The sequence below is a fragment of the Anolis carolinensis genome, chromosome 2 (genome assembly GCF_035594765.1).
Source record: "Anolis carolinensis isolate JA03-04 chromosome 2, rAnoCar3.1.pri, whole genome shotgun sequence".
NCBI classification, from domain to species: Eukaryota; Metazoa; Chordata; class Lepidosauria; order Squamata; family Dactyloidae; genus Anolis; species Anolis carolinensis.
Window position 1 is genome coordinate 296760353 of NC_085842.1, and position 20864 is coordinate 296781216.

At 38.2% G+C, this 20864-nt stretch overlaps 1 protein-coding gene across 2 annotated transcripts in view; it reads left to right on the top strand.

Moving 5' to 3' along the window:
• The window catches only part of slc38a9 (solute carrier family 38 member 9), a 53232-nt gene extending 35711 nt beyond the window's left edge, over nt 1-17521 (top strand). For both annotated transcript variants that reach the window (XM_003216181.3, XM_008102782.3), the window contains 4 exons: nt 3373-3486; nt 5461-5609; nt 11739-11828; nt 12974-17521. In XM_003216181.3, coding sequence (XP_003216229.1) covers nt 3373-3486; nt 5461-5609; nt 11739-11828; nt 12974-13139 — 519 coding nt within the window. In that variant the 3' untranslated portion in view covers nt 13140-17521. The remainder of the gene's footprint in view (nt 1-3372; nt 3487-5460; nt 5610-11738; nt 11829-12973) is intronic.
• The last annotated feature ends 3343 nt before the right edge of the window (nt 17522-20864 follow it).

The following is a 20864-nucleotide window of genomic DNA, read 5'->3' on the forward strand; positions in this document are numbered from 1 at the left end:
CAGTTTATAGGAGGTCATTACAATATAACAGATGGCATCTTCAGGTAGTATTTATTTCTGCATATACAGTAGAGTTCCGGTTTTCCGAGATAAAACGGGTGGGCCCATTCTCGGATAACCAAAACTGACGGATAGCGGGGAAGGTGCCTCAGGGAAGGAGGCAGGCTCCGGAGGAAGTTCCAATGGAAGATTTCTCACCTTTGAGGAGCTCATAGGTATCTAGAAGAAAGACCATAATAATAGATATCTCCATGTTGTATTTGGCCTGAAATATTTGGCTCGTCGTATGACTATAGACAAGTAACTCCCCAATTGCTAATCCTGACTGATTATACTGCTTGATCTTGGCATAATAATGTGGAGGGCTGATTTAGCCAACTGTCTTTCTTTCTGAACTTTCTGCTTGTGAAATGTATATCGAAAAGTCTAATCAGTGTATATGACAAGTAAAAACCAACCCCCATTAACATGTTTGGGGTTCAGTAAATTATGTCATGCTTATCCAACTTGGGCTGTAATGTCATACTCTTCCAAAGTTTGAAATGCATATGAGGAGATTTTACAACAAAGAATTATTTTGTTTTCTGCCAATTTCAATGACCTCATAAAGCCCCTCGAGACTGGAACTGGAAAAAGGATTGAACGGAGCAACAAAAGTCATCAGGGAGATGGAATGCCTTCCCTACATGGCAAGGCTAAAGACAACTGGAGTTCTCAAGCTCAGAAAATGTGTGACTGAAAAGGGATATGATAGAAGCGTATGAAATCATGAATGGCTTAGAATGAGTAAATAGGGAATATAAAACGACTGCTTTGTTTCATACTGGAGTTAACAAGATTAAAACAAAGGGGCAACTGCAGCATCAATAGTTTAGGAAGCTTATCTCCACAGCAGAATTTAAAATTCTTTCTTCTTACTACATTTTTCATCATTCTGCAGCCAAACAGCCATTGGTCATACAAGCTGGGTGATAATCGTAACATTTCCAAGCTCTACTATAGCGGTTGTAAAGATGTCCTGAATTAATTAAGCAAGTTTTTGGTCTTGATTTCTGAGGAAAAGCTAGAGTCCAGACTAACTTCTTCAGCTACAGTACTTGTCACGAAGCAACAGAACCTTCAGTTTAGCAACATATTTAATGTGTCATCCACTACCTTGATCATTCGTTCCATTTCTCATCTTACCTCGAGATTATGCCTCTTTCCCCTAAGGAGACTTGCATGTGTGCAAGGCATTAAGAGAGAGTGTTTCATAGCTTCGACAAGCATCATGTGGGCATCCAGAGTTTAAGCCTATTTGTCTTAATTCTGCCGTCCATCCCACCACCTCAGTTTTCTGGATTCCATCTCTGTGTAATGCTTACACAATGTCTTGGACCCTGGCCATCGTTTTATGATGTGTTTGTGCAGTTCTTTACATGGTGGGCTGCTGATCTGTGTCTGGCGTACTAGACAGTGACACAATGCATTTTAATAACTACAGTCAAGGTCTGGTCAGTCAGCAAATTTGATTCCTGCTTCCCATATCTTGTTTTTCTTGTCCTAATTAAACAGTTGCTGGATGCCTGTGGCAAAACAACAGCCTCCAGAGAAAACCCTTGTTTTCTCCCCATACTATACATGTCTTCCCCACTTCTATTTCTGCCATTTGTCCCACTACTGGGGGACAGTGCAGGTTTTTGCAAGCAGGATATACAATGCCACATAGAAAACGAGCAGTTCGTCATAGGGAAAATTGGTTGGGAAAGGAAGTGAAGTGAATAGAGCAAGAGGTGGGCAATAGCATCTCTGACAGTAAATCTGAAACACTGCCATGGCTTCTGGCTAAGTGGGAAGTGTAATCATTGTGCTGTCAAATAATTAAGAAATGCCTATCAGAAAGCATTGGATGCCTTATATTTCAATATCAGGCCATCTGCCTCATACCTAGAAGGACCTAAATATGATTCCTGAAAGTTCCAGTTTAAGGATCCCTGGGAGACCCCAAAAGAGCCTCAACGAGGAAAACAAACATGGATCAGTGGTGCAGCTTATTATGAGGAGGCTTTATATGTTCATGAGAATTCCTATATAAATATAAAATGTGTAAGAATTAAATTCTGTACATTCAGCATGTTTCATCTAAAACTATAATTTTTCTTTATTTTTCTTTTTTGTTAGCGTGGTGTATTTAAAACTGTTTGTCCCATAATTATGGAGTTACTTTTAAAAAAAATGCCAGCAGTTTCATTATGAGTTTTATTTTGCAGATATATAATATATATCTCCATGCTCTTCCTTATCAGGATTTGCATCATAACCCTAGACCTGGTTGGGGACATGTGGGCCTTTAGGTGCTGTTGAATGGGAACTTGCATCAGGGCATAAACAGCACAGGCAATTGTGTGAATAATGGAAATTTTAGTATCATGGCATCTGGAGGACCATATGTTCCTGTGTTGTTGCTATTTGCCTAAATGTAATTTATAGTCATTCTATGATGAACCGATAAGAGATTTCTTGGCATGATTTCTTCAGAGGAAGATTGCCATTTCCTTCCTCAGAGGCTGAAAAAGCCTAAATCCAGTGAGCTTTGATGGCCAAGTGTGGATTTGAACCCTAGTCTCCCAAAATCCAAGTCCCAACTCTCAAACTGCTATAGCACACTGGCTGTCTGAATATTCCGCATCCTTTAAAGCAGAAATGGCATGCAGTCTGCATTACAAAACCATTGCTTTAAAAATTTGTCTCCTTGGCAAACACATTGCTAGGGACATAGTCCTCGCAATAAGAGCCAAGGAGGCAAAAGTAAAGCTCAGTGGGCAACTGTTACTTCCTAGATGTTTTTGACCAACAGGTTCCAACAGCTCTAGCTTGAAGAACTAATGATAAAATTCTACAGTTTTAAATAAGCAATTTTAAACTCCGCAGAGTAGGTGAAGAGATTTATGTGGAATGTCACACATAGATAAATGAGCTATTCTACCAGGGTTGTCCATCTCAATACAACACTTCCAAGGACATTTTTTTTTAAAAAAAAATTGTGTGCATTCAAGGTGGATACTTGTGTGTTCAATGTTGTTGCTTTTGTGTGCCCTCAAGTCATTTTTGACTTATGGCGTCTGTAAAGTGAGCCTGTCACTTAATTTTCTGAGGCTAAAAGTGTATGACATGCCCAACGACATCCAGTGGATTTTCATGACCAAGTGGGGATTCGAATCCTGGTCTCTATTGTCGAAGTCCAGTGCTCAAACTACTATACCATGCTGGCTCATTGGTTGCCTTATAGCCCATAGGCCCAAAGCTCAAGCAGCTTATGATACAATATTGTGTTATAGTTCACTATTAATATATTTCTCTTATTGATGTTTTTGTTCTTGTTTTTAATTACAGGTCAGAGATCTCTCCATTGCTTATTTTCTGGTGGGCATAACATATCTGTATGTCGGGGTGCTAATTTTTGCTGCTTTTCCATCTCCACCATTGAGCAAAGAGTGCATAGAACAGGTACAGGAAAATGGTCCACTAAATATTCTTTAATGAGCTTAGAATGTATGCTGTTGCATTCTGTTTTTCTTATATCTACATTTCTTATTGACAGCCATCTCCTGGATATATGGCAGTGCTCATGCTTGCTTTCCTGTCTTGGCACCAAGACAGGATTGTGCACAGTGCCACACATAAATAATATTGATTTGATCTAGACAAGGGTATGTTGGCAGCAGTTAGGTATTCGCTGCAAGTTGGCACCAATGGAAATTGCTATCTAATCTTCATAATGTCTGCATTGAATTTGGTGGGGAAATTGTTGATGTGGAAACTACCTGAATTTTCCAAAAAGAGTGGGCTAGTTTCAATGATTATATGTTGGCTTAAGGAGTCAATATATGAATGAGGCTTTTGCCCAGAAGTTGCAAGGAAAGAAGGGACTCTCTAATGGACCACAGTTTATCATTTCATCTAGACCAATGTATCTGGATTTTGGGTTTCAGAACAAACCAGGATTTTAAACCATGATTCATGTTACAAGTGTTACAAGTGGCAAAGCTTATAACCACAGTTTTTTCGTTTTGGTGAAACTCACAACAAATGATTAGTTACAGTCTCCTTGGGTCCAAATAGAAAGCTATCTAATTTATCCAAATGTTTAGTCTGCTCTCTACCAGTTGACTATGAAAAGGCCACAAATAGGATATGATGCCAACTGGACTGTTCAGTGAAAATAGAGGAACCATGGTGGCACAATGGGTTAAACCCTTGTGCTGGATGGACTGCTGACCTGAAGGTTAGGTTGCTGACCTAAAAGTTGCCAGTTCGAATGTGAGAGATAGGGTGAGCTCCCGTCTGTCAGCTCTAGCTTGGGACATGAGAGAAGCCTCCCAGAAGGATGGTTACACATCCAGGCTTCCCCTGGGCAACATCTCTTTAGATGGCCAATTCTCTCACACCAGAAGCAACTTGTAGTATGTTCTCAATTTGCTTCTGACATGATAAAAAAATGAAAATAGAGCACATTTTATCTGTAATAAACTGAGTATTATTTACTTCTGTGTTGCTGTGCATGCCCACATTGATACAAATGCAAAATAATAATGTAAAGTTGGAAAAATTAATATAAAGCTGGAAAAATAGCAGGATGCATCAGTGGAGAACTGTTGCATGTCTCGGTATGATTTATGGCAACCAGGAATCAGGAGAGCCCCCTTGTTCTGATTTGATTGCGAGATTTGACACTTGTTACTAGCAGAGAATAAAGGGACTGAAGTCTCCCAGTTTATTTGCATGACATTAATAAAATAATGTGCTCAATAAAATAGGAATAAATTCAAATTCCATGAGTTGTTAAGTAGCAGTTGGGTCTGCTTTAGTATGATTAGTAACATACTGATGTCATAAACTATTGCCCTCCTGTCTTGTGTTTATTTTTCATTATTTGTTTATTTAATGTATACCCCACCTTTCTCCTAGTAGAAACCAAGGCAGTTTATACTATACAGCCCCCACATTTGCTGTGCTTAGGGACACAGGGCCCCGTGAATGTGAGAAACTGCAAATGAAGAAATTGCTTTTTTATTGTGATAACACCTCTCCTGGAGTTTCTAGGTCTTCCTTCATAACTGAATTTCCACTGGAAAATGAACATAGAATTACTCAAATATTGGGACCATACTGTATTTCTTACAGAATGATTCTCTGTTCATTATAATAGAAAATGCAGGCACCCAAATGTCTGTTTCTGTTTTGACTATAGCTGTATCTAACTCCACAAAGAACTGTCTCAAGTATTGAAAAACAAAATACTATCTGGTTGAAGCAATTGTAGGGTTTTGGAAATCCTCTATAATCTGTCTGCATCATGATGCCATTGGTGATTTTGTTGATGTAGGAATCTTTTTGTGAGTGGACTATTATGGAAAGAAGAATATGCACAATATAACAGACTTGTCATTGTTGCTGTCTGACTCGTCTTCCCTTTGTTAGAATTTTTTAGACAATTTCCCCAGCAATGACATCATGTCGTTTCTTGCAAGAATATTCCTGCTGTTCCAGATGATTACTGTGTATCCACTGCTGGGCTATTTGGCACGGGTACAGCTTTTAGGACATATCTTTGGAAATGTTTACCCAAGGTAAAGTCTCCTCTCTTTGCATGCCTTTGCGCTTACCTTACCCTATAGGGCAAACTGTCATTGTTTACTTCTTGATGTCAAAGCAAATCCTTAATAGTGAGTAATAGCAACTCCGTTTGAAAATCTTTTCCAACTCAGGCATTGCAGAATACATCCAGGGAGTTTCAAGAAAGTGATCCGTGCCAGCTTCATCTTAGGAGTGGCTGCTTCAAAGCATTTGAGGTTGCCAAGTGATTAGGAAGTAGATGGGGCCGTAGCCTTTCTTGGACTATAATCAGATGCTGGAGACTATGGGTGCATCTACACCAGGCATCTACACCACACAGCTGTTTAAAATCCCACATCTTCTTTGAACTGGGTTATATGGCAGTGTGGACTCGGATAACCCAGTTCAAAACAGATATTTTGGAATTTTCTGCCTTGATATTCTGGGTTATATGGCTGTGTGGAAGGGCCCTCGGACTCTTTTCCTAGAATAGCCTCCTCCCTGTCGCCCTTCTGTCAGCAGGCAAAGTTTTTTTTTTATTCTGGCAGGCTTTGTGAAAATTGAAGATTTTTAAAGAAAGAGAATGCTTTACTATTTTAACTGTACTTTTAAAAAATTATTGCCATTTTTAATTATATACATTGCTTTAAAACTGTACTGAGAGTTTAATTCCATTTCTATTTTAAACTATTTCAAATATTGATAGTTTAACTCCCTTTTAACATTAATCTTTTGAATGTTTACAACTTTGTTGTACTTTAATTGTTAAGCAGCTTTGAATTCTGATTTTGTGAGGGAAATTGTGATAGAAATAAAATTAATAACAACAGTGACAACAATTACTAATTCGATATTTTGTGAACAAAATGTTATATTGAATAGGATAGACATGGGCAAACTTTGGCCCTTCAGGTGTTTTGGACTTCAACTCCCACAATTCCTAAGAGCCTACTGGCTGTTAGGAATTGTGGGAGTAGAAGTCCAAAACACCTGGAGGGCCAAAGTTTGTCCATGCCTGATCAACACTGTAGAATTAATGCAGTTTGATGACCTCTTTAAATGCTAAGACTCAATGCTATGGAATCATGGGAGTTGTAGTTTTACAAGGTCTTTAATCTTCTTTGCCTCACCAAACTACAACTCCCATGATTCCATAGCATTGAGCCATGGCCATCAACACTCTGACGTTTTGAAAAGTGGTGCCCTGCAGTAAGATGACTCTATTTCCCTTTTTAGCTAAAACAATCCAGGTGCAACTGCAATGGTGTTTACAACCAGAAACGAATAGCTGTCACTATTTTAATTTGTTTCCCTCCTTTTTTTACGTTATCAAAGTCTAAATGGTAAACATGGTGGCAAAAAAAGTTATCCTATACCATTTTCACCATCTAGCGATTGCTGTGAACAACTAGAATTGGTTGTCACTGGAATAAGAAAAAGAATAGGCCATAGATACCTTGTTTTGTTATGTCTTGCTTATGATGGAGAATGGAAGGAATCTTAGGCTTGCAAAACAATAAGGCTAGAAATGTAGTTCACTCATGATCAGGTTAACTTTTTGACGGAGAGAATGATTTTGGCAAGATTTTAACTACCAAGTCCTCCCTAAAATGTGCATGAACATTTAAAAAACAATTGAGTTTCAAACTTAATTTGCTTCTTCAAATTTCATGTGGTTGGTTAAATGTTTCATTGCTTACTGGACTCTGCAATAAATTTTCCTGTCTTCATCTTTAACGTTAGCAGTCTTATTCCAGCACTCTCTACTCCGAATCTTGTAATCTTTGAAATTCAGTGTCAACTTTTTTTCAGAGTCAAAACCTACAGATGTGGAAACTGCTGCTTTTATAGTTCCTGGCAACAGGATTCTAGAGATATATAAAAGCCAGATTGGACGAAAAATACAGACTAGTTGCCACTATTGGCAACTAATTTGCTATCAATCTTAGTTATATTTATATATTTAAGGGGAAATGAAGCCATTTATTTTGCAGTTTGCTACTTAGTGATACTCTCCTCTCACGTTAGTTTATTTAGGTGGCATTTTTCCTCCCTGGCAGGCCATAACAGCACCAGCACATGTGTAGTTTGATGAGGCACCAAGACTCTTTGGTATAGATCCTAAAGACCTTGTAAAAATACATCTCCCATTATTCCAAAGCATTGAGGCAATGCATCTAAAGTGGTGTCAAACTGCATTAATTCTACAGTGTAGTTGCACCCTAAATCTGTGAACCAAATATTTTTACTGTGACCCAAACTCTGGCAGGACAAAAATATAATAATAATAATAATAATAATAATAAAACTTTATTTATACCCCGCCACCATCTCCCCGTGGGGACTCGGGGCGGCTCACAATGTTACAAAAGTAACAGCACAAATACATTAACAATACACACAGTTTAAAACACAAGATGATAAAACAAGTTAAAACAAAGATTTAAACAACAGTAATAATATCAATAGTAATAATATCAAACAACCACCAATGCGATTCAGTCAACTTCAAAGGTGGGGGGACTATAGCAGCAATATAAGATAAAATCATTAGATTAAAATATCCCAGTGAAAGGAACCTAATAACATTCAGAATAGAATTATAATTATAATGAGGCTGGTCATCCAATGGCTGTCTCTCCAAAGGCCAGCCCAAACATCCAGGTTTTCAATTGTTTCTTAAAGGATGGTAGGGAGGGATGTTTGCTAAGAAACAATCTGTGGAATCTCCCAATTTTTTAAATGATGTGAGTTGTTATCCAGAGAACAATATCATGGTGCAGCTCTCTGTGTATACTCATTATAATAATCATTAAATATAATTTCCCGAGATAGGTCACTAATTAACAAATGCAAGGATGAGGGCCAATAACATACGCAAGACCACCCAGTAATTAGAAATTGAACTAAGTTTTTCCATGTCCCCTCAGTGTTTACATTGGCCTTTTCCAAAGGCTTTAAAAATGATTGCATACAATCCAGATGTTCTTCTTTTGGTTCACTTCGTATTTCCCTCAGGTTTCAAAAGTCCAAATACTGCTATTACAGCTTTGCAGTGTCTCAACATATATCTAATGTAATAATCGGAGCCCAAAGTTGGTTAAGTCAATTTAGTGGAGGAAGGGGCACAAAATAGATCTGGGAACACAATCATAGACGTTTTTATTTTCAATTGTTTAACAAGAAAAGCAGCAAAATTATCTTTCAAAAAAAATTAAGGTAGTTCAGAAAAAAATACGAGTTTATTTTTGTGTGTATGGACTGTGAAGCCCATTCGCTTCTGGTGTTCTAAGCAAGTGGCAGCAGAATCCTATCATTGTAATACAGAGTGAATCATGGAGTCCCTTGCTAGACTTTGGATGGGTGACATTCCTTTCCATACCGCTTGCTTTTTAAAAAAAATCAAAATGCTTCTCTAGGTTTTGCTTAGGCAACCTATAGGTCCAAGAGTAGCCTTTTTGTGAACCAGGAATTATGTTGGGCTTGAGAATGGCCTTATAACTGCAGGGGCGGGTCATTGTCATTGTCATTCCTCTACAGTGTGTTGGCAGAAGGCATTTAATGTTTTTTTAAAACAGTGATGAGCCACAAACAGTTTTGCAATTTGTTGTCAAAGTTATTCATGGCCAGAATCACTGGGTTGTTGTGAGTTTTCCAGGCTGTATGGCCATGTTCCAGAAGCATTCTCTCCTGACATTTTGCCCAAGTCCATGGCAGGCATCCTTAGAGGTTGTGAAATCTGTTGGAAACTAGGCAATTGAGGTTTATATATCTGTGAAATGGCCTAAGTGGGAAAAAGAATTCTTGTCTGTTTGAGTTCAGTTCTCAAACAGGAGAGAATGCTTCTGGAACATGGTCTTACAGTCCGGAAAACTCACAGCAACCTAGTTATGCAGTTTTTATGTGCTCTGTGGAGTAGATCTCATCCTCCTTTTTCATTTTCTTTTTCCTATCCCACCAGAGTTAAAGTGCCTCATAAAAATTTCTGTTCAAAAATTAAGTGTTATTCAGCTTGTTCCCATTATTACATCTTAGGATTCTAATAAAATAAAATAAATCTATCAAGTGTGTGCATTTCCAGCGTAATGTAGCATCCCAGTATTAGAAGAGCTTTTTATTTTCCATAACCTATACTGATGATTAGGTTACAGAAAATAAAAAGCTCTTCTAGTACTGGGATGCTACATTAATTACACTGGAAATGCACACACTTAAGGGATTTATTTTATTTTATTTTATTAGAATCCTAAGATGCAGTAACTGGAACAAGCTGTTTTTTTTATTTTCTGTAACCTATACAGATTATTGGAGCCCCGAGTGGTGCAGCGGATTAAACCGCTGAGCTGCTGAACTTGCTGACTAAAAGGGTGAGCTCCTGCTGTTAGCCCCAGCTTCTGACAACCTAGCAGTTCGAAAACATGCAAATATGAGTAGATCAATAAGTACCACTCTGGTGGGAAAGTAACAGTGCTCCATGCAGTCATGCTGACCACATGACCTTGGAGGCGTCTACTGACAACGCCGGCTCTTTGGCTTAGAAATGGGCATGAGCACCAACCCCACAGTTGGACATGACTAGACAATGCCAGGGGAAAACCTTTACCTTATACAGATGATTATAAAAAAAGGGGGGGGGGAAAGCATTTTCACTAATGTTATGGAGAAGTCCCTGCCGTGTTAGAGTCACTTCTGCAAATCCTCTCTTATCCTCATCTTCAGTCATTATTTTCCACCATTTTCTCAAATACTGTATGAAAAATTTGACTGGCTAGTACAGTACTATACCTGGCTATCAGGTAAAACAAACATATTTCTGAAGTGTACCTGCTAAATTGTCATCTCTCACTCATGAGTTAAGCTTTAGTATTTGATTGAATTCCTTATTTTCTGTTGTAATAACGTCTTGTTAAATTGGCCATGTATTCAGTGAGTTTGCAGTGTCCTTGTCTTAGTACAGTCACTGCTAGTTCTTTAATCATTCATCATATTTATGGCTCTGAGCTATTTACTTTCACTAAACATTAGCTGATCCATTTATTTCACAAATTGCTCAATTCCATTCCAGCCAGTTGTGTCTAATTTCCTAAGTCATTTATAAAAAAGGAAAGATAAACAAGAGCCTCAGCACACTATGATTTGCCACTCCTGTTCCTTATCCATTAAATTGTGCATTTCTTTAAGTGAAAGTCAATTAGCAAAGGTAATCGGATACTTTAAGCATTTTAAGAAGGAAGAGTTTAATGACCCAATATTTATATTGCCATAATCCCAAAAGTAGAATAAACATTACAGAGGGAAGTCTTTTCTGTTAAAATATGTGCTTTACTGGTTCAGGGTCTTTCTGTTCTTTCGTAGTGACCAAGATTTGCTATTTATTTATTTAAATATATTTATATGTCAATGTATAACTGTTTGTAGGCTTATGGCCTTCCAGGTTCTCCAGAAGTTTCTGGATTGGAATTTCAACAAAGCTATTGCTTTTTTTGCATTATGGGAAGAGATTTGCGCATAATGTGAACATTCCCTTGGAGTATAAAACCCCTTCCTGTTTTAGTCCTCCAAAGTTTTAGTCCAATGACAATTATTCCTAGACACCAGTCTTGCAAAAATAAATGTTTATTTAATCTATCAAAATGCTTAAGGTTGGCTTGTATATATATTTAGTGTAATGCTTTCCACTCGTCTGAAGATTCTTCCTCTGGTATTAATTAGTCTGCTTGCGTTGCTCAGATCATTTCCTGGATCCAAAAAGCAGTTTTTCATGTGGGAGTTGTGTTCTAGAGCGTGGAACTTTTTGGTTTTTGGGGAGGAACTTCTTCCTTTTAACTGCTTCCTGCCAAAAAATATTCGGGAGGGTAACATACTCTGCCAGTTACATTGTTTTCAAAAGAATTGCCAGATCATACATACTCCCATCAGAGAATTAACTGAGAGTCCAAACATTCAAGTCCAATATTTTTAGGTTTTTTTTTTTACAAGACTCTATATGTCAAGATTTTTCATATGTAAAATTAATTACCTTTTTAGTGGATGAGTCATAGAAATGGAAAGATTTTCAGTTGCTTACTGAAACTCGTAAAATGGATCGTTCTTTCACCAATTTGGAATGTGATTACTTTCTCTCTCTTTCTTTCATCTGACAGCTTTTTACATGTGTTCATATTGAACCTAGCCATAGTAGGAGTTGGCATTGTGATGGCCAGATTCTATCCAAATATCGGAGGAATCATAAGGTACTGTTTTTTGAAATAGTTGTTGTAGTTGAAATAGCTTACTGAAAGACAACTTCAAGTAGCGGTGGTTATTTACATGGTTTTATTTCAGCCATACAAAGGTTAAAGCCAATTTAGGTGTTTGATTAAGGCAAACTGAGAAGACTAATAACCCCTATGACTCGTCTACCTGTTGAGCAGAATATGGGCAAAAGAATCACAGACTAGTTGAGTAGATTGTACCACTTTAATCTGTAATATTTAGCACAGCATGGAGACCAGTTCTAACTAAGCCCCATTTCCTGCTCTGATTCAGACTATCCATCTAAGTAGTCATATAGTGATTAGCTGTGGATGCATAGTAAAGCATGTCGTAAAATGGAACACTATATTAATTCATCTACAATTATGCTAATTTCAAAACATATATATGTGTTTTCTTAGGTGGAGGGGAAGAATGGTTGATTCCCTAACATCATTTCTCTTCCCTTAACTGAAATGTGCAAATTTTGGCCCCAGGCTTTGAGCTTCTATAAGATAAAAAGTGGTATAATAATAATAATAATAATAATAATAATAATAATAATAATAATAATAATAGCAACAACAACAACAACATCACACAGTCCTAGACACTTGGGAAGTGTTCGACTTGTGATTTCGTGAAACGAAATCCAGCATATCTGTCTTGTTTGCTGTGTCATACAATAATAATTATAATAATAATAACAACAACCCAAAATTACGATCTGCTAACTGCAAAAGGCCACCCTACTGGGATCTGCACGCATCATCCGAAAATACATCACATAGTCCTAAACACTTGGGAAGTGTTCGACTTGTGATTTTGTGATATGAAATCCAGCATATCTATCTTGTTTGCTGTGTCATACAATGTTGTTGTGTCAATAATAACAACAACAACAATTCTCCAGAGCTCTTTTTTATATCAATAATTCTTCAAAATTGCCGAGCTACCTCACTTTAGCATAAAGAGACAAGGTAAATAGCCTCTCCTAGAAACCTCAGGAGTGATAATTCACTTTTTCAATAGATTGCAGGTTTCTTCTGTGTGTTATCTAAAAGCAAGTTTTATTGAACTGGTTGAGTAGACATATTACACAATTAAAGTTAAAGTAGAATCTCTGTTTTGTTTTCCTCCCCAGATATTCTGGAGCAACTTGTGGCTTGGCATTTGTGTTTGTGTATCCTTCACTCATCTACATTATCTCTTTGCATCGAGAAGGTCGGCTGACATGGTTGGGACTATCTATTCACATTTTTATAATCCTCTTAGGAGTGGCTAACCTGGTTGCACAGTTTCTAATGTGAATAAATCTTGCCTTGCAAGAGGTACTGGAGTTGCAAAAGACTACATTGAGCAACTGTACTTGTAAAGCTGTTGTTTGCCCATCCATTGATGTTAATTTGTCCCAAAGAATGCCTACATTTTAAAACAACTGTTAACAGACTTTTAAAAAATGGATGATGTCGAAAGGAACATGGTACACCATGGCAAACAGAACAAGCAAAATTAGGAGTAATAATTCTTTCTTAAAATGATTGTCATGTGGAAAAGACCACCTAAGAATTTTTTTTAATACATAGAGAAGTTCGGTTTAAGGTCAGTAGTAAGCTGTATGACTTTTTTGTAGCATAAATTAAGAGAGTTTATTGATTTTATGTTTCTACATGGGTTTTAGAATACACTCTAGTGGTATGAAGCTATATATTGAAAGAGGTATATTTACAGTTGAAATGTAACACAGATTAAATCACAGTACTTTAGTAATTTTTAAAAATTTCTTCTGCCATGACTCAGAAAATGTAATTACATGTATTTTACTAAAAATCTTACTTATTTTTTTGATGGGATGCTGGTAAGGGATGGTGTAAGAATATTTCACCCACCCTACTTGTATGGCATGTGAAAAATGCAGAAATTACCTGAGAAACAATATTTTTGTGTCTTGCATGGCAATTTGAAATAACAAAACACTAGATTTTAAATGTCCATATTTAAAAAGGAAAAATTCCCATATTGAATGGCAATTGCCCGTTACTTCTAGCAAATGTAGCTATGGAACAATTCATACATGTGGAGGCACAATTAAAAGTATTGCTGTGGTTTTTCAAGTCTGAGCTGAGCAATAAATTCTATACTTATTTTATGCCACAATAAGAGTTTGCCTCTGTACTAGTATAGCAGTCATTCAACCTTTTATGCACTCCAACAAGGAAAAAAGGGAAAAATAAACGAATTAAAATGTAAATGCAATGTCTTATCTTCAAGAAGACTATGAAGCAGGTTCCCATTTTGGTGATATTACGAAACAGCAGGGATGAGGTTGATTATGCAGCAGGAGCATTGTGAATGACATCTAACCAGCTCAAAGGTTTCAGCCTATTTAATACTATCCATGTGCACTCAAAGGAAATCAGTTTAAAGAGCGATTACGCCCTACACCCCACAATAAAAACACACCCTACATCCCTAGAATTGCTGCCACTGGGCGAAGACTGTGCAGTTAAGGTTGAGCATAGAGGCAGCATGTTGACTCTCCTTACATCACAACCCACAAGGCAGTGCCAGTATATGCCCTTACCCTGCCATCATGAGGAACTTGTGGCATAGAACACATTGTTGTAAGAGATGAGAAAAGGCCTTCACTGGCATTGCTGGCAAAGTAAAACTGAATGCAAATTCTAGGTCGGAGGCATGGGGACCGCACACAAATAGAAGGGGGTGTCCCCAAATAATAGGAAGGGGAAAGATCCTGAGTATATGTAAATGAAGCAAGAACATTTCATAGACCAACAGTTTGAGCTGTTCATGGGCCATCCAGTTCTGTTGTCCTTTCCCCACCAACCAATCCACCCCCTCCCACATTTCTGCATAGGCCAACCATACTGTGTGGCATATCAGCAAACTTAGTATCCCACCACCACTTCTCATTCTCTCTCTGTCCTTCAAACTCAACTGACTCATACATCCTAGCAGCCCCTCTACACACACTGAGAAACCTTCCTCTTCACAGTCCAAGGGAGACAGAGAGGAAAGGTCACCGGTTTTAAGCCCCTCATGTCCATACATCTCGATTCTGGTCCTTGTATTTCCATCCCAACTGCAGCTGAATCCAAGGTGAATTCCTATTTCCAAAACTATCTTTCTGCAATAGTGGTAGACAAACGTGTGCTGCCTCTCAGCTGTTTTGGATTACCAAATTGCCCCATCTCTGATCAAACTAACAAGATGCTTGGGGTTTATGCAAATTATGATCTGAAGTGAGCCAGGTTGCCAACCCTTTCCATGCAGAATGACTGGTTCTTTGATAGAGCATGGCTGGGAGTGGCAACTTGACATTTTAACCTGGGAAGCCAAGGAAGAGGATCTACTGGTCTTGCTCAAACTCCTTGCCGCACTGGAATAGTTGGTTGTGATCACATATCTGCCAGAAATTGTGATGGCTACTTGCAGAAACTGCTTCAATGAGAGACTAATGAAATTCATGGAGGAGAAGAAATCTATCAAATGCTATGGGTGGCTAGACACCACATTCAGGGATAGTCTACGGCTTGATTAAAACCCATTTGGGAGAAAAAGTTAGAGGACAATTCATGGTTGTTTGGTCTGATCCAATAACCCTATTATTTCAATGACATGACAGAAACAAGTAAGAGAGAAAGCTTTCTGCAACTCAGTTCCCTCTCACGTCAGCCAAACAGCCCATAAGGATGCCAGGCTCATATTGAATACCACTAAGAGGCCCAGCATAACCAACAGTAAGCCTTATAGAATCATGCAGTTGGAAGGGGTTTTATAGGACTTTGCGTCCAATTCCCAGTCAGTGCAGGGACTCCAGCAGGTAGCTGCCCAACCACTTCTTTGAATGAGACCTTCCTAAGTAAATGGTTTCATTGTTTGAACCACTCTTTTGGTTAAGAAGTTTCTTCTAATGTCAAGGTGAAATCTGTCGTCCTTTAATTTCAGACTAGTAGCCCTGGTCCTACTAAGCAACAGAGAACATGCCTGTCTCCTCTCTGTGACACCCCTTGAGGTATTTAGAAAATGCAATCATGCCATCCCTCTGTCTTTTCATCAAGCTGAACAGGTCTTCAGCCTCTCCTCATGTTTTGCTTTCCATACCTCATCTCCATTGCCCTTTTCTGAATTTGCTCCAACTAGTCTATAGCCATTTTAAGATTAAGCACCTGGAACTGAATGCAGTACTCCAGTTGAGGCCTTACAGTGTAGAACATACTGAGACTATTACTTCCCTTAATTTAAAACTATACTTCTGGTATTGTAGACTAATATAGCAATCACATTTTCTTCTCTCTCTTTTTTTTTTTTTGGCTGGCTCATGTTCAATTTATGATATACAGTAATACCAGGGTCCTTTTCATGTTATACTGCTAAAACATGTATCCCTTGTCTAGTGTAGGCCAACCACCAAGGCAACCAAAGCCATCTCTGTCCAATAAACTGAACACAGATTGGAATGAATTCATACAATCTCCTCAGTCCAATAAAGCCTGGAGCTGTGATATACTTTATATATAAAGGACTCTGCTGGGCAGATACCGCCTTGTTTGTTTCAATGAAATTTACACTGCTATAACATTCTGTAAATCAGTATACTAGACTGAATATTAATATGATGTATTTTCATCATATGAGTTGAACTTTGAAAAGAGTGTGTCCCATTGTTGAACACGTGTTGCAACTTGATAGCATTCTTGGACACCTAGCCATGGGTTCCTTCCTGTGTAATTTCTCAATCTGGATCTTTCCCAAGATTGGGAAACTGATTCTGTCACTCTCCTGCTCCCTATCTGGATTGTCTATTTAAAAACTGTTCTCAACTGACACTGGTGCCAGAAGCTGCCAGAGTTGTAAGCAACATGTCTTAACCCACTCTCACTGCTACTATGCACATAGCAGAAGTAAAGCATTGCACTAAAATTCCCTTGTTTAGATATTGACACCATCCTGAGGGACTAGTTACTGCAACATGGGGCTTAAACAAGCAGCTGCCTTCTTTTCTGGTTACCATGGAGCTTTTAAACCAAAGCAGGGGTTAATTAGTGAGATTAGTGTCTGCTCTTGTGTAATTGACTAATCTAGGATTCCCATGCAGTGCCAGCCATTGGAGACAAGCTGTCTAGTGCCACTGGCATTTGCTTCCTTGGGTTGGCTTTGGTGTTTCTTTGTAAAATGTAGCTTTTTATAAAACATGAAATGAGAATGTGGAAAAGAAAACTGTAAAGAAGAAGAGAAAAACAAATACTGGTGCTATTTTAATGTTTTAAAACTGTACTTTTATCTTGCACTTGCAATATGGTTTAGATTTTTGACACTTCAAAGTGAAAGATGCATAAACTCTAGCCTTTGCCACACTGCCATTTATTTAGAAATGTGCATGACAAGGGCATTGATAGCTGGCTCATCCCTTGTATTTTGCAACTGTTGGAATCTATATTTTTATATGTATTTTAAGAAGCTTCGTTTAGTAAGCAATGGAACCTGATCAGTCTTGTCTGTGTGAATACCATTGGCAAGTTCTAGTTAAACACTATGAGATGCTACATGTTTTAGAATTTGCTCTTCATCTTTTTACGTAGGTTAGTAGCTACATTCTTGTTTTATAAAGTTTTTTATGATGAAATGTTATCTTGATAACAATGTGAAATAAAATACATAACCCAGAAAATCGATTGTTTCTGTTGTGTGCCTTCAAGTTGTCCCTGACTTATGATGTCCCCATGATGAACATATCACAGGGTTTTCTTGACAAAATGTATTCAGAGAGGGTTGCCTTTGCCTTCCTCTGAGAGAATGCGACTTGCCCACAGTCACCTAGTAGGTTTCCATGGCCAAGTCGGATTTTGAACCCTAGTCTCCTGGAGTTACAGATAGACTGATAGATTTGTTTGATTAGCCCACTGACCATATCAACAATAAAAGACAAAAGACAAGAATACACAGACAAATAAATACAACTCACTATCCTAAAGCTCATAATAGTTTGCTAAAATAAATTAAAATACTATAAAATGTGATTACATAATAAGGTTGGTAAAATTGGATTAAATTACAAGTGAAAAGGGGAGTAGAGTGGCAAGTGTAAAAATAATCTGTCAGAGAATTTAGATAAGTTCATCACCATGACAAGGGATTTCGTTTTGTGAGAGAAAAAGGTCTCTCTCATGGGCAACTTTTGTAATAATTTGGCTATGCAGCGGACTCAGTGTAGATCCTCCCCAGAGAGAAAATAGCACAGTTAGGCAATTGGATCCCAGTTTATTGTTCTATCCAAAAGTGGTTGTAAAATATTAGAGAATCACCTTGGCATATTGTCAACAATCAAACAAAATATACACAATGACCTCTATGGCTGGTGAACCACAGATGTGCATTCCTTCTTGGAAAGATATTTTTTGAAATTGTCCTATTCTTGGCATAGAATTAAGTTGCTTGAATCTAGCTCTGGTAAAAGTGATTCTCTGTCCCTGTGTGAGGTTCATCCTAAGATACCTTTCTGTGCCAAATACTGTTTTATTTTTGCTAACCAGTCTAGAGATTTGAAGCTGGGCAACAAAGCTATATCCATTTGTGCACTGACATCAGAACTCTTTGTTTGAATATTTCCTGGGCCAAATGTCCTAGGGAAAGTAGATGGGAAGGTGAAAAGCCTAGGTGGTTCGTTAGCTGGAAAATCTGGAATGCCCAGCGATTAGGTTGCTGAAGACCTAACTGTTCTTCTAGGCAGAGTTTAGGAAGTCTCCCTGGGTCCACTTGAAGAATCTTTAGCCAGTAATTAAAGATTTTTACCAGCAACTGACACTGGATAGAATGGGCCCCAAGTTCTGCTCTCACTGCTTAGATCGGGGTGAATTTTTCCTGGAGTTATAGTTTAATACTCAAGCCACTACATGCTGGCTCTCTGATACTTCATATATAATTATGTCTCTGTCTAACCAGTTTCTTTATGTGCTTGCGTACATCACCAAAACAACCCACCTATAATTCAGATTAATCAGGCCTGAAGCTGCCTCAGACTCACCTCTTTCGTGCCATACCTACCTTTAATAAACCATACTGAAACTTTGTTCCTCTACACACCCCAGATTTAAATGAGAACCATTTTTATTCTTCTCCAAAGTGATCTGCCTGCTGCTGCCTTACTGACCAAACAGTTTCCCTGCAGAGTCCTAGTGGGGACGTTGCTTGCTTAGATGTCAAAACCATGTGTCCAGCCATGTCATCAGTGGTAAGGAGGTAACCTGATGGACTCCCTCCTTGTTGATCTTGTGTCTGTGCACTTTGTTCTGAGCAAGAGGGTTCCCCAACAGGGCTTTGCCAAAAGACTGTTGGTTTGGCTAGGAAAGCTGAAGCTGTGCTGGAAGATCTGAGCAGAAAGGAAGAGTCAGGGATCTTCCCTGCTCCAATGCTTCCCAGCACAAAAATAAAGGAGGGAGGAAGGTAATAACAAACCATTCTGGAGAAAGTGATTTACCATTGCCTGCTTCCCACCCACATTGCTTCACAGTGCAAAAATACAGGAATTTTTAATGTCAGAAGCATGCATCCTAGCAAGTAGCACTGGACATATAAAAAGTGGCAACACCAATCAGGAACTTGTTCCACACCTTTCTCCCAAAGCCACCCAATCTAGATTGTACACACACAGCCATCACGTCACCAAACTTGTGTTTCCTTTATGTCATCATCTACATGTTTTGCTTCTGATTTCTCAGGCTCTGGTGGCAAATATATGGATGCTGCATGTGTTGACTATAAGTAGAAATACACACTTTTACGCTGCACGTCTATCTGGTTTTTGTATTTAAAATGGCAACTGGATTTGGGAAGCCAGTTGGTAGGATGATGATAATAGGTACAAAGTTGGACCTTCAGTTCCTTTTAGGAGTATATGATATTGAGAGAAGCTTAAGTGCCCAAAAGAAAATAATATGTGGAGGTGAGGAGGCTACAGATTCAAACTTGAATCACAAAAAATGTATATACTCAGATGATGGGGATATAGCCTTAGTGTGTTCTGACACATTTCCAGTTTCTCACACAATTCCTTACATAGTTTCTGCTCTTGCTAAGAATAATTCAGTTGTGGTGTCTGGCAATTAAATACAAATGAGCCATAATTCAGAACATATATCTCATCCTATTTTCTTTTAAGCTTATCAGTGGGGATATGTAGCCAATTAATTATTTCAGGAAGGATGAGAGGGTAAACCAGAAGATGGGACTATATTGTCTTCTGCTGTGGTTTGCCCTTCTTGTGTGTTCCCGTATATAGTACGCTGGAAGGAATGTGACCTTTAAATGAAAGCAAAGAAGTTGGGATTGGAAGTCTGCTAAAAACAGAATGAATAATAGAGAAGAACTGGATCATAATCACAACAGTGATAGGATAAGGCTCATTTTTAGAGAACATGCACAGTAGCCCCTACAGAACCCCTGCGAAAGTAGGAAAACTTTTTTTTTAATCTGAGAGAATATTCTCTAGGAATCTTTAGACCTCTGAGGCAACCCTGTGGTAAATGTCTAACAGACGTTGATCATAGAATCATGCTGGAGGACCTAGAGATCCCAGAGGAATCAAATTAATCAAATCCAAAAACATTAAACTCACAAATGTGGAGGACTTGATTGTACCATTTTGATGACTTGATGCAAGATGCAATATTGGAGAATATTGGTTTTCTGTCCTTTGTTACTTGTACTGTATATGCAATACCAGTAGACTTTCCCCATTAGGAAACTGATTAGGATAAGGCATACTTATGTAGACTGTGCCAGGTTCAATCCTCAGCATTGCCAGTGTGGCCAAGAAAGAAACCCTAGAGAACTATAGACAGGTTATGTCGTCTGTACATTAAGATTTTACATTTTCCTGGATGGCAATAATTCAAAGACATCATTTCATAAATGCCAATGAAAGTGCTGAAAGATTATAGGATGAGTATGCACTTATAATGCTAGAATCTACACTGACAACGAGGCTATGTCAATTATTATAATTTTTAAAGTAA